The sequence below is a fragment of the Synchiropus splendidus genome, chromosome 12 (genome assembly GCF_027744825.2).
Source record: "Synchiropus splendidus isolate RoL2022-P1 chromosome 12, RoL_Sspl_1.0, whole genome shotgun sequence".
Lineage (NCBI taxonomy): Eukaryota > Metazoa > Chordata > Actinopteri > Syngnathiformes > Callionymidae > Synchiropus > Synchiropus splendidus.
The window spans coordinates 3,967,395-3,981,786 of NC_071345.1; the positions used below are offsets into that span (position 1 = coordinate 3,967,395).

General features: G+C 41.5%; 2 protein-coding genes across 3 annotated transcripts in view; one reads left to right on the forward strand and one right to left on the reverse strand.

The window, feature by feature from the left end:
• emilin1a (elastin microfibril interfacer 1a) overlaps positions 1 to 14,392 on the forward strand; it is a 52,414-nt gene that overhangs the window by 387 nt on the left and 37,635 nt on the right. Inside the window, exons 2-4 of one of the 2 annotated variants that reach the window (XM_053880532.1) lie at positions 1,477 to 1,662; positions 2,443 to 3,130; positions 5,026 to 5,092. The gene's annotated coding sequence lies outside the window, so the exon portion shown is untranslated. The remainder of the gene's footprint in view (positions 1 to 1,476; positions 1,663 to 2,442; positions 3,131 to 5,025; positions 5,093 to 14,392) is intronic. The other variant, XM_053880533.1, reaches the window with a different exon arrangement.
• Positions 263 to 6,780, reverse strand: stmn4 (stathmin-like 4). The gene is made up of 6 exons (XM_053880534.1): positions 6,626 to 6,780; positions 2,892 to 2,932; positions 2,718 to 2,810; positions 2,423 to 2,628; positions 1,465 to 1,656; positions 263 to 1,193 (listed from the first exon to the last, which is right to left on the reverse strand). Exons 2-6 carry the CDS (start codon positions 2,902 to 2,904, stop codon positions 1,134 to 1,136), a joined length of 564 nt encoding a protein of 187 aa, XP_053736509.1. The 5' UTR covers positions 2,905 to 2,932; positions 6,626 to 6,780; the 3' UTR covers positions 263 to 1,133.

Genomic DNA, 14,392 nt, shown 5'->3' on the forward strand with positions numbered 1-14,392 from the left:
ATTGAAACACTGGTACGTTATTAACCTTTTTTTAAACATTTTTCAAGACATTACTTCGTTAATATGAATAATTTGAAGGTATCAGGGGGTCGAGAAATGATTTTCTGCTGTTTTAAGCACTAAACATCCAGGACAAAAGACCATCCATCTATAACTATTATTGTAGTTCAACCAGATAGCATGGCTAAATGCAATGTAAAACATCAGTTCGTTTTCTTAATCTATTCATTTTGAAATCTGTGACAAAAATGACTAAATCCAATGATTTCAGTAAAGCTTTAATTTTACTGACCATGCCAAACAAATACAATCAATCCAGAAACACACAATAATACAGCAGGTACAAACCCCAACAATCCTGACCACTGCCAAGTTACGATGCAAACACTTTCCACGTATCGATCAAGTCAGTATGACTCAACAACGGAAGCAAATTTCATCTTTTTCAAACCAAAAAACTGACGATCCGAGCACTGCGACACATGCCAAAGCAAAGTGACCCCCTCAGTTACCTCCTCCCCTTGCTTTCGAACCCTGTGGTGTTGTTCATATACTTCGTATTTGCATGTGTGCTTTTGAGTTGTGCTTCATAAAACAATAGTGCAATTGGTGCTCTAGATCTAAAGTACTAAATCTACGACTACACTACAAGTCATTTGACAGTTGCAAAAAAATACAGACGAGTTTTCACGTTTTCAGCGCGCACATTACTCTCCACTGTCACTGTGGATTTAAAATGAAACTCTAAATAAACTTGGATTTTTTTATTTCTAACCCGGTCTGATGACTTTTGTTTTATTGTGTGACCTTGTGTGTGTTGACTATAAAATACTCTGACTAGTTTTATCTCAGTGCATCTTCTCATCTTTACATTCTTTGTGGCAATAATTGTCACGTTTTGCTGTGAATAACGTTTTGCTGTGTTGTTTTCTGTCATTTACAAAGCCTCAAAAAAAAGTAACACAGATTTGGAATTTATTTGGCGAAGCTTTATACAGCTTATTAGGACATACAGCCATGAGATTTTTTTTTCCATTAACCTTGTTTTTTCAATCTTATGCACCATTTTTTTTAAACCACCTGCGATTTTCACCTAATTCTCCTCCCTTCATTTTCTCCCTTGTTCCTCGGGTCTATCGGCAGGCTTCCTCCTTCAGCTCCTTGTTCTTCCGCACTTCTTCTGCGTGTTTGTCCTGCCATAGAGAGAGGGGCTTTAAAATTGAAATTGTCTGCATGGCTTTCAGGGGAATTGTAGAACATTGAACATTTGCAACTCAAATTTTTGATGCAGCTTTGGAAAGTTATTAGCATAATTAAAATATTCCAACCTTGTTTTCACCTTACATATATTTTCATGTTTGCAGTGAATGATAATCCTAATAGTCTGTCTGAATTTTATCTCCTTCAGATTGACTGTATTGCTGTTCTTGGACATAGCATTAAATATTTTCTTTCTCTATTTACCTTCTCCTGCAGCCTCTCCAGCATGGCCGCCAGCAGCGCCTCCCTGTTCTCCTTGTTGGCCTCCATCTTCTGCTCCAGCTTCTCCTTGGCGTTTTTGATGAAGTTGTTGTTCTCCTCGAAAGCCTTTTGGATCACCTCACGTTCGTGCTCCCTCTTCTCAGCCAAGTGCTTCAGCAGCTCGGCTTCGTGATACTGAAGGTAGACATTCATTATTGTGTGGGTAATAGAGACACATGAACCATAAATATTCAGCATAATAAATGTATATATTTACGCCAATAAAATGTTATAATAGGTTATAATATTGATGTACTATATTTCATACATTTTCAACCTTAGACTGAAAGACAAAATGGACTATAGGTCCTTTTTAGTGACATTTTTTGTAGCTATTTAGAACTTTTATTTCAAAATTGTGAGGTGAATAATGGAGAATTAAAGATTGTTTTTAGGTATAGTTGTTCATATAAACGTTGAATTATAGTTGGTAATGACTGGGAAACATTATTCCTAAAACTGATTTGACTAAAAGTCAAATTTAACGTTGCGTTCACTTTAATCAAGAACGTTCATATATACTGTATGTCCAGTAGATGGCGACATTCGTCCGTCGGCTTGGGTGATTGTCCTGAGGCTACTCATAAACTGGTCTCAGCTTTTCACGTTTGTTGTCATGTGAGCGTTTGTCTTCTGTTAGGTTGAACTAAAATAAATGCCTTTGTCTTCTTTGTTTTTTTTTAACAGAGAAACAATTAGTGGTCCTTTTTATTCAACAAAAAGTTTGTTTTTGTTTCTTCCTAAATAGTTGTAATATTTTAGATGAATGTTTTAATTATTTACAGTTTTTATCTTGGTTTTTTTTTTTTTTATCAACTTTATTTGTGTATTTAAAGAAACTTGTCACTTCAACTCCATTTGATCTTGAAGACCTCTTTATCTTCAGTACTTCTCTCCTCACCTTCCGCCTCTCCTCGGCAGCCTCCAGCTTCTTCTGGATCTCCTCCAGCGACGGGTCCCGGCGCTGCGGCATGGAGGTGTTAAGCTCTGGCGCGCCATCAAAGGAGGGAGGCTTGAGGATGACCTCAAAAGCCTGGCCGGATGTCCGCTTGTTCAGCTCGATCACCTCCACGTCTTTCATGACGCACCAGCCCAAGTCCACCGCATCTGTGTGGGAGCGTTGCCAAAGTGGGAAAGTATCACTCAGTAACCTGGTTGTTATGCTCATGTCCTTGAAAGAAATTCTCCCGAAATACCTTCGGCCTTGTAGGGTGTCTTCTCTGTCTGTGGGTTCAGACATGCGCAGAAGAGAGACACCAGAGGGAGCTCTTTGACTTTCTCCTTGTAGGCTGAGGAGACACACAGGGGTGAAACTGTACCGTCTAACCTGCAATACAGCTTTCAAGTGCACATGCTGCGGCCATGTTTACCTGCAAGAGTCATGTTCTCACTGCGTGTCGTTCCAAGGATGCTGCAGAGTCAGAGAAGGCAGTTAAAGTGCTGTTGACAAGAATGTGTGGTCAGCCAGCAAACAGCTGTGTGCTTCAGTAGACGTGGAGAAGATGAAGAAACACTGAATAATAGAAATCCCTAACCCTGGTGGACATCATCATCATCAGTGAGAGTGAGCAGGGCCAGTGTCAAATCGACCTGAGAGAACTACACAACAGTAAGTAACACTGACTAAACTGAGTACATTGATTTTGAGACACTAAAAAGCTATATTTACTATTTTTTTCTAACTAAAATACTTTTATAATCAATTTAAATTGGGTTATTGATTATAATATTGTCCCTAATTCTACATTAATGGGTAATTGTATTTTGTATTTTTAGTTTTTGCACCGCATCCCTCTACATAATTGTCACATGTTTGATTCTTGTTGCTGCTTTTATGGTTATTTAACATTAAGTTGACATTCAAACTAGTTTAGACTCTAATATCCTTTCTGTTTTTTGGAATCTGTCTTTCATTCTTAACTGTTTTTAAATGGGGTTAAAGGATGTTGGTGACATCCTGGACTGGTTGCCTGTCACCAACGACTGTAGTGAAACTGTGGTGAGGCTGCAACACTACTGACATAAATCGTGTTTTCAGACTTTGTGATTGTGAGCTCTCACTTACATGTTGACACCATTATTAGAGAAAAATGTTTGAAAAGCCTAAATCACGGTTATATAGTTAATATCCTCAACAGTTTTAACTTAAACAGGGAATTGGACCTGTTAGTGCTCAAAAACATGGGTGGGTTCCCTGAATTTAAGACACAGTGTTGCCATATACTGAGAGAGGAATAGTTGTGGAACTAGTACCTGGGTGTGAGGGAGAAAATCCCCCCAGGTGCCGAGACTTGCATCCTAACTCAAGGCTACATCGATCCATCTGTTTTACTTACTCTAGTTATGGAAGCATAATCGGGTTATCAAGCAGTCAGACCCATCCTCAGAACCACATTCCCCAGAGCCATAAATCCTGCTTCGCAATTTCATACAATAAAAGATAAAACCCAGGAAGTAGGGTGTTGAGAGATCAAATTAAAAAATGCTCCTCCGTTCCTCCCTTTTTTCTCTGTCGACTTAATGAGACTCTGCGACAATCTGGCTTGGGCTGGATGTTTAGCAGACACAAGCATCCATCTTCTCCCGCTCTGAAACTCAAGATGTAAATGTGGAATTCCTGAACAATCCTTTTGAGGCTTCCTCACCTGCGAGCCGAAGATAAATCACGAGGCTTTTATCGTTTTCACCGAAAACAAGCTTTCCACTGGCTTAACCTCTCCATCCTGAGGATTTGAGTTCCTCATGTGGCTTTCAGTTTGATTCCTTCTGGCCCGTTTTTGATGCGATAAAATTATTCATTTTTCAAGTCAATTTCTACTCATACCAATTTAAAGTAAATACTTGACTCTAGATGGTCATAATCTTGATGTAAACTTGAGACATATCAAGCTAAATGAATGAATTTTCATATCAAATGGGCATCATGAAAAAATGTGTTCTTCTTTTGTTCAAGGCAGGTTGTAAATGCAAAAATAAAATAAAATATGATTACATCTGTGTCCCAGTAATACTCAAAAGTAACAGAAAAGAAACAAAGCACTACAAAGTGACAAGTGAAAGAATCTTAAAAATTACATTTTAAATTGGCAATTTATTGCCTTTTTTGAGCCCTAATGTGGGGTGCCTGACAGGAATTTTATTGTCGTGCAGCTGAACTCATTCAAGGGTTAATTTTGTCCTAAGAAATTCATGAAAACACCAAATATTTCAAAGCTAAATTGGAGTTTTTCTGTGTCAAAGGCGTCAGCGTTTGCTACATTTGAGCGAGGTCAGTCATTCCGCTCAATATAACCAATGTAAAAAACCTGGCTCCTTGTTTTGAACTTTGACATCTGATGATCATTTTTGCAACTGTTACAATGAAGTTTCTTGGCTGTTTAGACGAAGACATGACTTTCTGATCTTGTTCTGAGACAAGAAAATCATGTCTCACTTAGGGCTGACTGGTATAAATAAATGGACAAATTGTTGTCTAAGTGATGGCTGTATTTCGTTGCATCCTAGGACCTTGCTTATGGGACCACTCTGGGAATCAAACACGCTTTTTCTGACTCCTTTTCCTGCTTCTAAGGTAAGTTCTGAGACAAAAATGATGTGTGCAAATAGTTATTAGGAAGGCACTTTCACTAACCACTGACCTGAAATAAAGTGAATTAAACTCAGTCAACGGGACAAAAACAAACAGCTCCGGATATGGGAGACTGTTCTCGCTTCTGCAGCCGTACATGGAATATTTTAGAAAGCCAATGAGACTTTTTTCAACCTAGAATAGAGAAAAATAACAGACTCCTCACCCATCTGCTATTCGCCTTCTCCCTGACAGACTGTTCTGAACACCACCTTAAATCTGTCCCTCACACGTCACAGACATTTAACAATCTGTCGGGATCAATGGGCTGTTCATAGTGATTTATCATCATTCATGTTTACCACGCGCTGTAGTTCCTGTCATACACATCCACAACAACACAACAAAAATCCTCAACAGCTCAAGCCTGTTTTCAGGATGTTAACTGAGTGTAGCTGACACAGGTGGCATTTAAGCATCAAGTGGCAGCCACAACTCTTGGGTGCCAGGTGTGTGCCTTGGTCTTTCCCAAGATCAGAGTTTTAGATTGGGTTGAGACAGACATTCACCTTTGCAGGTAAAATCAGAAGTGGGTCATTACAAATGTTTGCTGTGCTTTTTAGGAGGCGTGATTCGCGGCGCATGCGTATACAGTGTTTGTGATAGAGACCCATGTGTGGTTAAAGGTGAAGCGCGTAGGAGTGAGACACAGTGTTTTGGACTGTTACTCCAAAAAGCAATCTCCTTCATTTCTTCATCTTTGTCTGGAAACCAGGGTTTGAGGTCCAGACTTGAATGTTCCTCCCTTGTGAGCGTCAGGTTGGAGTCAGCTTTAACACTGAGCTGTCCTCTCATTGGTTTTAATTGACCTGGGTTGCTCATGAGTGCTTCTGCTAATTCTAGAAAAAGCATATTGAACGAATGGTGGATGATGAAATCATTAACACTGGGGTTTTAAATACTTAAGCATTTTTTTTCCACATTTTGTATCCGTTATATAAGGGCCTAGGAGTGCTTGCTCCTTAAAAGACTCAATCAATAAGAGGAAGATTTGGCATGAGGCATTTCTATTGCGCTCGCTGCAAATACTCTTAATTCCCCTCAAAATATTTTCCCTCTGTTTATGCGACCATAAGACGACAGGGTGAGCCAATACCGCACCTCTTTGTAAAGCATAGCTCCAGCACTTTGTTGACACCAAATAAGGTGTCATAAACCTCCGATTGCTGTACCGAACCTAACCACCACTGTGGCCGCAGGACGACTATCTCACATTGTCTGTCAGAATCAGACACAAAGCTGCGTCGGCTCATATGGGTGATCAATAATAAATGACACAGCCTAAACCCTGCTGGAGACTTCCCGGGCACACCGAGTTCTCGCCCTCCTTTTTTCACCTTCTGCTCCTGTCAGCACGAGACACCGCATCACCGCCATCCTCAAGCGTTCCACTTCAGACACTCACAAAAATCGCTTGGTGAATCCGCTGGAACTAGGTGACAATATGAAGCAGGGTGTGTGGCGGTGCAGACTTACCCCCCTCTGTTCCGGCCTTCTTTACTGTTAGTACAGCGTTGAGTACAGAACCTCCTGTCTGGCTGCACAGATTCAGGCGCCGGGCAACAGCATCAGCAACAGCATCGATGCTGCCTCATGACATCACCATGCAGGCGTCTAATTGGCCCAAGACTCTGCCAGCATCCACTGCTCTCTGCCAATAGGAGCAGGGGGAAATGTCAGGTGGGTGGGCTGTCACCTCTTTGTGCCGTGCTGCAGGGTGGGTGGTGGAATCATGGCTTTATTATTGGGTGGTGCAGCAGTGTGCAATGTGCTTGTGTGTGTTGTGGATGAGCACGAGATGAAGTGGCGCTGGGGAATGCTGGAGTTGCTTTTTCTGAAGCTTCTGAAGCTACTTTCTTCCTTTGTCAGTGTTTGGTTGTGGATGATTCAGGCGCAAAACTAAATTATTCAGGTGGAAATCTTTGCATCAAATGGTTTTAAATGATTATTGAAAGTATAATTCAGCGCTTCCTTTAGATGACATTACATTAGGCAGCCTTCATTCAACCTAATCGATAGGACGATTTTCCACCCAAGCATAAGACATTTTTATTGAGCTCTTAATTTCTCACTTACAAATGATCTCATCCAGTTTTACAATAATGTGGGGGCTGTTAATATAGTTTGTCAATTTTTGTTTGTTTAATATATATGTTTTAACTGCTGTTTACTGCATTTAAAATAATCTATATGAAATTTCAGGTAAAATGCTGCTTTCACAAACTGTATTTTTTAATCATTTATCATTTTTTAATTTTCCGCCATTTTCAAAAAATGAAAATGTCAAATTCAACCTGTATGAAATATTATTAGAACTTGAAATTAAAAGTAATGAACGATTCGGCTTGAAAAATTATATATATTTATTTGTCACATTTTAATATATTAACTGACATTTAAAACTAATTTATTTGGATTTGAACTCACAGCGGTGGAAAAAAGTGATGTGATGAACAATTTTTGCACAATAAATCTCCTTTTATGCTTCATTGTACACTTCTACTACTTTTCATTTGGATGATTTGGCTTGTTTATCGAACACATACCAGTTTTCTTTTCAACCCTTTGTGCTCTCCTTGGACATAAATCATTGTCCGTCTCATGAGCCGCTCCTGGGTCCACTTCCTTCATCGATCTAAACTCTGCTGAGGGGATTCAACATCAGTCGTAGTTAAAAGCCTGCTGCCTTTCACGCATATGTAAATGGACTTTTTATGGGGATGTATTGCCGGTGATCTGATGATGCTTTCATATTTCACAGCAGGATGTTGTTCGTCACTTTAGCTTGAATGATTCAGACATCAATGATAGTGACTGGAAGACGATGAGGTCGTGACTCAAATCAAATATCCTGCATCTATTATCCGCCATTTACGCAGGGAAGTTTCTTATAAACGCAGACCAGCTTTCTTAAATGCTTTCCGCTTCCTTCCTTTGGAAGCCAGGACTGCCTGTTTGGGGTCCTCAGTCCAGAACCATGGATATAAAGCCATTATCACTATAACCAATCTGAGCTACATTGATCGATTTCTTTTGTGCTCCTTTCCATCTGGATGAGTTTTAACATCAGACTTCAGAGAAGGCTTTTCAATTTCACTGCTGTGTTTGAGTCAGAATGTGGTGCATGGTTTTAGTTTGCTGTGGCAGGACGTTGTTCATGCCAGGGTGATAAATAGGGATGGAATATGTGAATAAGAGAAGATCCAAGCTGCCGCCGCCCTTTGAACTTGTATGCAGCTCACACAACCTTTATGATGTCACCACGCCGTCCACGGGAAATGAAAGAGGGGAGGGCGACACATGGGTGTGCCCTGCTGTCACCTTCCCCTCCGCCGCTCTGCTGCACTGACGGTAAATACACGCGCGACACTACGGTGTTCACATCCTGGAAATGAGATCACTCAGGAGAGACGAGATTGGAGGAGGGGAGGAAGATCAAACAGATTGTTTCAGTGATTCTGGAAGATGGGAGGAAGATGAATCGTGGAATTGTACTGGGAGAAACAAAGTCAAAGGGAAGAGTTTTTTCTGAAAAATAGTTAGCATAAAAATGGCAGTGCCCTGAGACAAATTTAAAATGCTATTTTTTAAAGAACGTTCATAGGTGCTCATCCACAGAATGAAGCAGTGGAGTAGCAGCACAGAAGCTCTCCTGATCTCAAGTCTGACATCACCCCTCTGAGCCTCAAGATGAGATCATCGCATCCAAATATGCAGCGATTACTCACACCAGCGAAACGTGCTCGTGATTTCTGAATCCGCGTGTGTGTGCGTGTCCAAGCCCACTCGATTAGATTAAACGGCAGAGTGATCTAATAGAAGCTGAGCGGCTTTTACTAGCATTGATTGACCAGTCAGGGTCGAGCGTCGGGAGGATACCGACACACTCTACAAAGTGAAGCGTAATCCGTTTCACCAGGGTTATCCTGGAATTTGGCGGCGCTTGGGTGAAGAATGAGATAAATGGTGTGAGTCTCTGAAGAGCGGCCTTGACAGAAATTACATGAGACATAAGACTTTGATACAATTGGATCAAAAAACTGAAGAGAAGTGAAAAGAATCGTGCACTAGACGATGCTGGATCTTCTGTGGTGGTTTGTTAAGAAATTAAAAGAATGACGAAAATATACACTGAATGAAGCAAAGTTTTGTCTGAGAGAGGATCCTGGTTGTTACCATGGCAACAAGAGAATTAAAAGCGCAGTCTACGGCTGTGAAGATTGAACTATATTTCTCTCAGAATTGTGTCACTTCAGGATAATGATCTTGTGTCCCTAAGTAGAATTAATTTGATAAACTTTCATTACTTCACTCCACTGACTGGTTGATCATAGGTGTGTTGATAAATGACTCATTTCAACCAACATGAAATATACAGCTAAGTTCAGCTAAAGTTTTACTTTCCGAAACAAAATTATAGTGTACAGTTATTTTTTATGCTTTTAATATATGATACTGGAAAGTGTCTTCCTCACTGCCACTTCTGACTTGGGTTCCTGCCAAAACTAGACCCAGACAAGTGCGTCCCTTGCACCATGTCAATGCTCCCACTGCTGTCCCATGAAGTTACCCTCTGTGTCCACTATGCCTGTTCTCTCTTCTTCACCTCCCTTAAACTTTGTCCATTACTCTGGGTGGTTGACCTCAAACACATTCACTCATCTGATATCAGCTCCTCTGCACCCTGCATCTTCACACTTCCGCTGTCTCCCTCTCATTCATATGCATGTATTCTCTCTGGCAGATGACTGATTTTCAGTCTCTTCTCTCCACCTCCCCCAACGCCTCAAACATCAGTTCACATTTATTGATGAACTCTTCTATGCCTGCTGTGACTAAGTAGAAATGTCTCTTTTCTCTATCAATATTGAGGGTGGTCAATTGAAATCGTGTGTACACTCAGAACCTCACCTTAAAATGAGTCCAAACTGTTTCAAGTTTGCGTATATGATTTCTGGCTCCCACTGAAGTCAGACAAAGTGGACAGCACCCTGTCGTGAGGATGTGTCTCCCACAGCGACAGGCATAGACAGGCATGGCCTCTCCCATCCTCCTCAGCTTCCACATCTGCCTCAGAGCGAGAACCTCCTCACACTTCTTCTTCCTGGATCCAAGGCCAAAGGAACCGGGGAATCCAAGAACAAAGCATGACCTTGTCACCAGAAGAGACGCTGAACCAGCACACTTCTGTTGTGGCATTGCAGATAAAGAGGGCGAATCCCACTCCTTTAATATGAGCTGCAGGATTATTGTCAGTTGGTGGCGCTATCTTGTGGCCAACTGTAACATTGCATCCAATTGGCAGCTGAACATATTTCAAACAAAGCGTGTTAAAATACGCCACTGTCAACGTCTCTATAAATGTCTTGATCATTTTATGCGTGCATACTTTTGATTTAATTTATTATAACACAATCTTACTCCGAAATCTGTGCTTTTGTGTCGCTGTTTAATAGTTTATCTACTACAAGTTAGGAATAGTAGGAAATGTGTTGCACTGTACTAGCTGAACGCCCATCACTAACTGATGAAAACACAATTTGAACTTCAAAGAAAAGAGCAGATAAATTCACAATATTCCTGTGACACACCGGTGAGAAGATTTCATGTTGCTTGGCACTGGTCTCCATGGAGATGACTTGAAGAGCAGCAGCATGATGGGTTCCCACTGGATCTCACCACTAATTGAGTTGGGAGGACGTGAAGCATTAAGTTGTTTACCAACGTGCCCCCTCACTTCTCCCGTATCAGCATGAGCTCACTCCGAAGTTATGGGCAAACATGGTTTCTTCAGGGTCAGTTTTGAATTTCAGAGAGGTATTTGGATATCAGATGTACTTGTCAGAAAGAATGCATTGTTTCAAACAAAGAAGGAAGTTTGCAAAATGCAATGTTAGCCTTCAGGACAAAATTGGCCCAACAGGGTTTCTCAACATACTCTTGTACATCTCCTGCACCAAACGGGTGATTTTGGTCTGTCAAATTTGGAACAAAAATCTGTCAAAAAATCTACTATCCATTCTACTGGTGGTGTGTAACCTCGGGTCATTAGAACATACGCAGTAACTAGATATGGCCGGGACATTCCATTGACGTTGTACCTTAGATAGATGTTTCTCATGACGGTACACTTTCAACGCGTTCTGTATGCATCTTTTCCATCGTAAATCAACACATTATCACTCTTTAGGCATAGCATGTTCGACAGTCGTCAAGCTGACTTTGGCGACACAGAAGGCTGACTTCCATGTCGCATGTTGGTGCATGAGACTTTCAATTCAATCAGCTGTTTTCCCATTTGAAGCATTCCTTGTCATTCAAAATAAATAGTTTGGATGAGGAGGGGGTGTGGCGATCGTCAGCCCATTGTTACCTCACTTGTCATGTTACTTGCTATGTGTAGTACGTTACTGTGTACCAAATATTGGCCCTTACTCTATACCAAGTGACATTCAATAGCATTCAGTGATCAGAACCTCAATGAGCGCCACACCATGGCTTAACCTTTACTGCAACCATTGTTTTGAATGGGTTGGATTATGCGGTGAACCGCTGCCTCCAGAGGAAAAACAGTTATACCAATTGAAAGCCTAATGTGTAACCAGGAACACTGACTTCCACTAGACAACCATTGATATGCTACGCAAGGAGTTATCCAGTGAAAGGCCATTTTCCATTCTTTTTTTCTTTGTCTATTCTAATCTGCCTGGACTCTACTGTTGGCAAATCTGGACGTAGCTACACGCAATTTATTTCGCATTGCCTCATGTGAGTACTGTTAAAAGTAAGTACAGCAGTATTATAGTGGTATAGGATGAGCCTGACAAGCGAAGTGCAAAGGAAAGGAAAGGAAAAATGTTGGAATTAAATGTCAGTAATTGTGTACTACAAGAGAAAACTTTAAACAGGTCTGTGATGGTTTGAGTGAGGGGTGAAAAGTAAGAAAGTTGCTTGTTGTAGCTGTGACAGCAGAGAGGACCATATACTGTGTGTGTGTGTGTGTGTATTTGTGAGCCATATAAATCCGCAGTTAGACAGAAGTAGTAGTAGATATCCTTTTTTGTTCTGTTGTATATTTGCACTTGGTGTGATGCTAATCAGGAGACCAAAGAAAGCAAGACTCGAGGCCCGGTGTGTTTCTGTCAATCAGTAGCTAATGAGCGACTTGTGTGTTTAATACGCCGCTCAGCGAGCAGATGGAGGAGAGACTCACAGACAGACAGCTCCCCACTGTGTTTACCTTTGTCCACTGCTTTTGTACCAAAATCAGTGACCAGGAGGTGCGACCCCTTACACAGCAGGGGGGGGGGACCGACTAAATCAAGGGAGACAAAAGCAGAAGGTCGATTTTGAAAACAGCAGGGAGGAAGAAGAGTAATATATGGAACGTTCAATCTCTGCTCACTTGCAATTTGCTTCCTGGACCTGTAAAATAATGGCCGCTACAGTGACAGAGACATTTTTTTTAGTTCAACAGCCGGCAACAGATCCAGGTGGTGGCCCACTGAAAAAACAAAGTCGGTGGCTCACACTGGGCTGACCTTTGAACCCACCGCCAAATAGGTTTAGCATTTTCTCCTAGGGAAGCACAAGGTATTTTTTTTTTCTTTTAGACAGGACATGTGTTTTGGGCTTGGTGTCAAGGTTCGTCGGACAAAATTTACACCCAATTTAGCGCGATTCTTATCCCCTCCCCCTGACAAGGCACTGTGGCTTAGAATCCCTTTGAATCAATGGGAGATGACCAGGACTTGTAGGCTGAATCAGTGCGTCTTCAAACATCACAATATAGAAATCCCTGTGATTCCAGGGTCTGGGACCACTCACCGTTAACCAGAGAAGTATCAGGGCAGGTTGTCACAGATGTATATTGAGCGGATTTTCAAGCTGGCAGGTTGAAATAGTGAGCTGAGTCTTTAAAGTCTGACCAGAAAGGGCGCGTCACTATAATTAAGACTAGCAACTAGTAGCTGGAGATCTTTAAATCTTCCTAAGGTGTCACTGGTGGTGGGAAATGCTGCTGCCTGGTGATGTGTTACCTCAGTGAACTCGCTCCTCCTGCAGTCTCAAGACTTTTTATGAACAGATGTGGGAGACTCAACTCCAGTTGGGATTGATTTCATCCGCCGAGGATCCACCAAGCGTTTATTCACCTGTCTGTTGGCGAAATAACTCCAAAATGGTTGAAAGCATATCATGAAAATTTTCAATAAATTTTTCTTTTTTTTTTTTTAGGATGGGTGATAATTCACGCTGAAAGTTCTCCAACTTGACATTGAGGCTAAAGATAATATTCCATAATCTTTCAGCCGCACTGAACAATTCCAGACTCTTTTACTCAGAGGAATTAGGGGTGCAATTTGGAACAGACCATTTTACATTAGTTCTGGCCATTTAACCGGGGGCCAGTGCAGATGTGCGTTTGTCCACAAGTGAATTCCCTCCTCTGATCCGGAGGCCCATAGGCTGACCACCACACTCCAATAAACCCGACCAGACCTCGCCACGCCTTTGATCACCTCACACCTTGAAGACATGCTGCACATTCATCACTCCTTTTTTAAGGAAGCGGATGATCCGCCGCATTCCTCCTGCGCCCCATTATAGGGGTTTTCTCTGAAGAATGCTGTTCCTGGCTCCTCCAAAATATGTTGGGACTAAACAAGTGTCAGGTTTCGGATTTTTGTTTGCTTTTCACAGACCATTTAAGTGAGAACCTTCTTCTCAATTACACAACTTAACCTTGGTAATCACCTCCTAGCGCTTGGAATGATGAATGAAACTGAAGTACAACCTTCCGTATCAAACACAATGGAGGTAAAGTTCCTTTTGAAACGTCAAATCACACAAACATTTAATCTGTAATCTCACCTCCAACCTGAACAGGCTGTTCCATCCTTTCTTGACTGACTATGGGCTCATCTTTAGCGGAGCTCAACCATTTGCAAACTATACCAGTGACAATTGAAAGTGATTTCTTTCTCGCTGACCCACCTTTGGCTTTGGAAAGGTCAATTAAGTTGTCAGTTGTTGAATGGGCAAGGTTCCATTTTAAATCCCTCAGTACCTGTGAAATTAATGACCGCAGTTAAACCAGTTGAGTAAAATGGCATTTCCCCAGCGGTTCAAGTTTACTAGCAGGAAGGATGGAGGGTTTCCTTGGTGCTTTAGGGACAGCAGATGGACCTGCAGGGGGCAGAGGGGAACATATATCAGCCGAAGTTGTGACAGACCTGTTCGGGC

Coding starts and splice junctions, on each gene's coding strand:
- stmn4 (XM_053880534.1), bottom strand. Junction 2,629..2,717: donor GACACCCTACAAGGCCGAAG/GTATTTCGGGAG, acceptor GCTCCCACACAG/ATGCGGTGGACTTGGGCTGG. Junction 1,657..2,422: donor CTGCCGAGGAGAGGCGGAAG/GTGAGGAGAGAA, acceptor GTCTACCTTCAG/TATCACGAAGCCGAGCTGCT.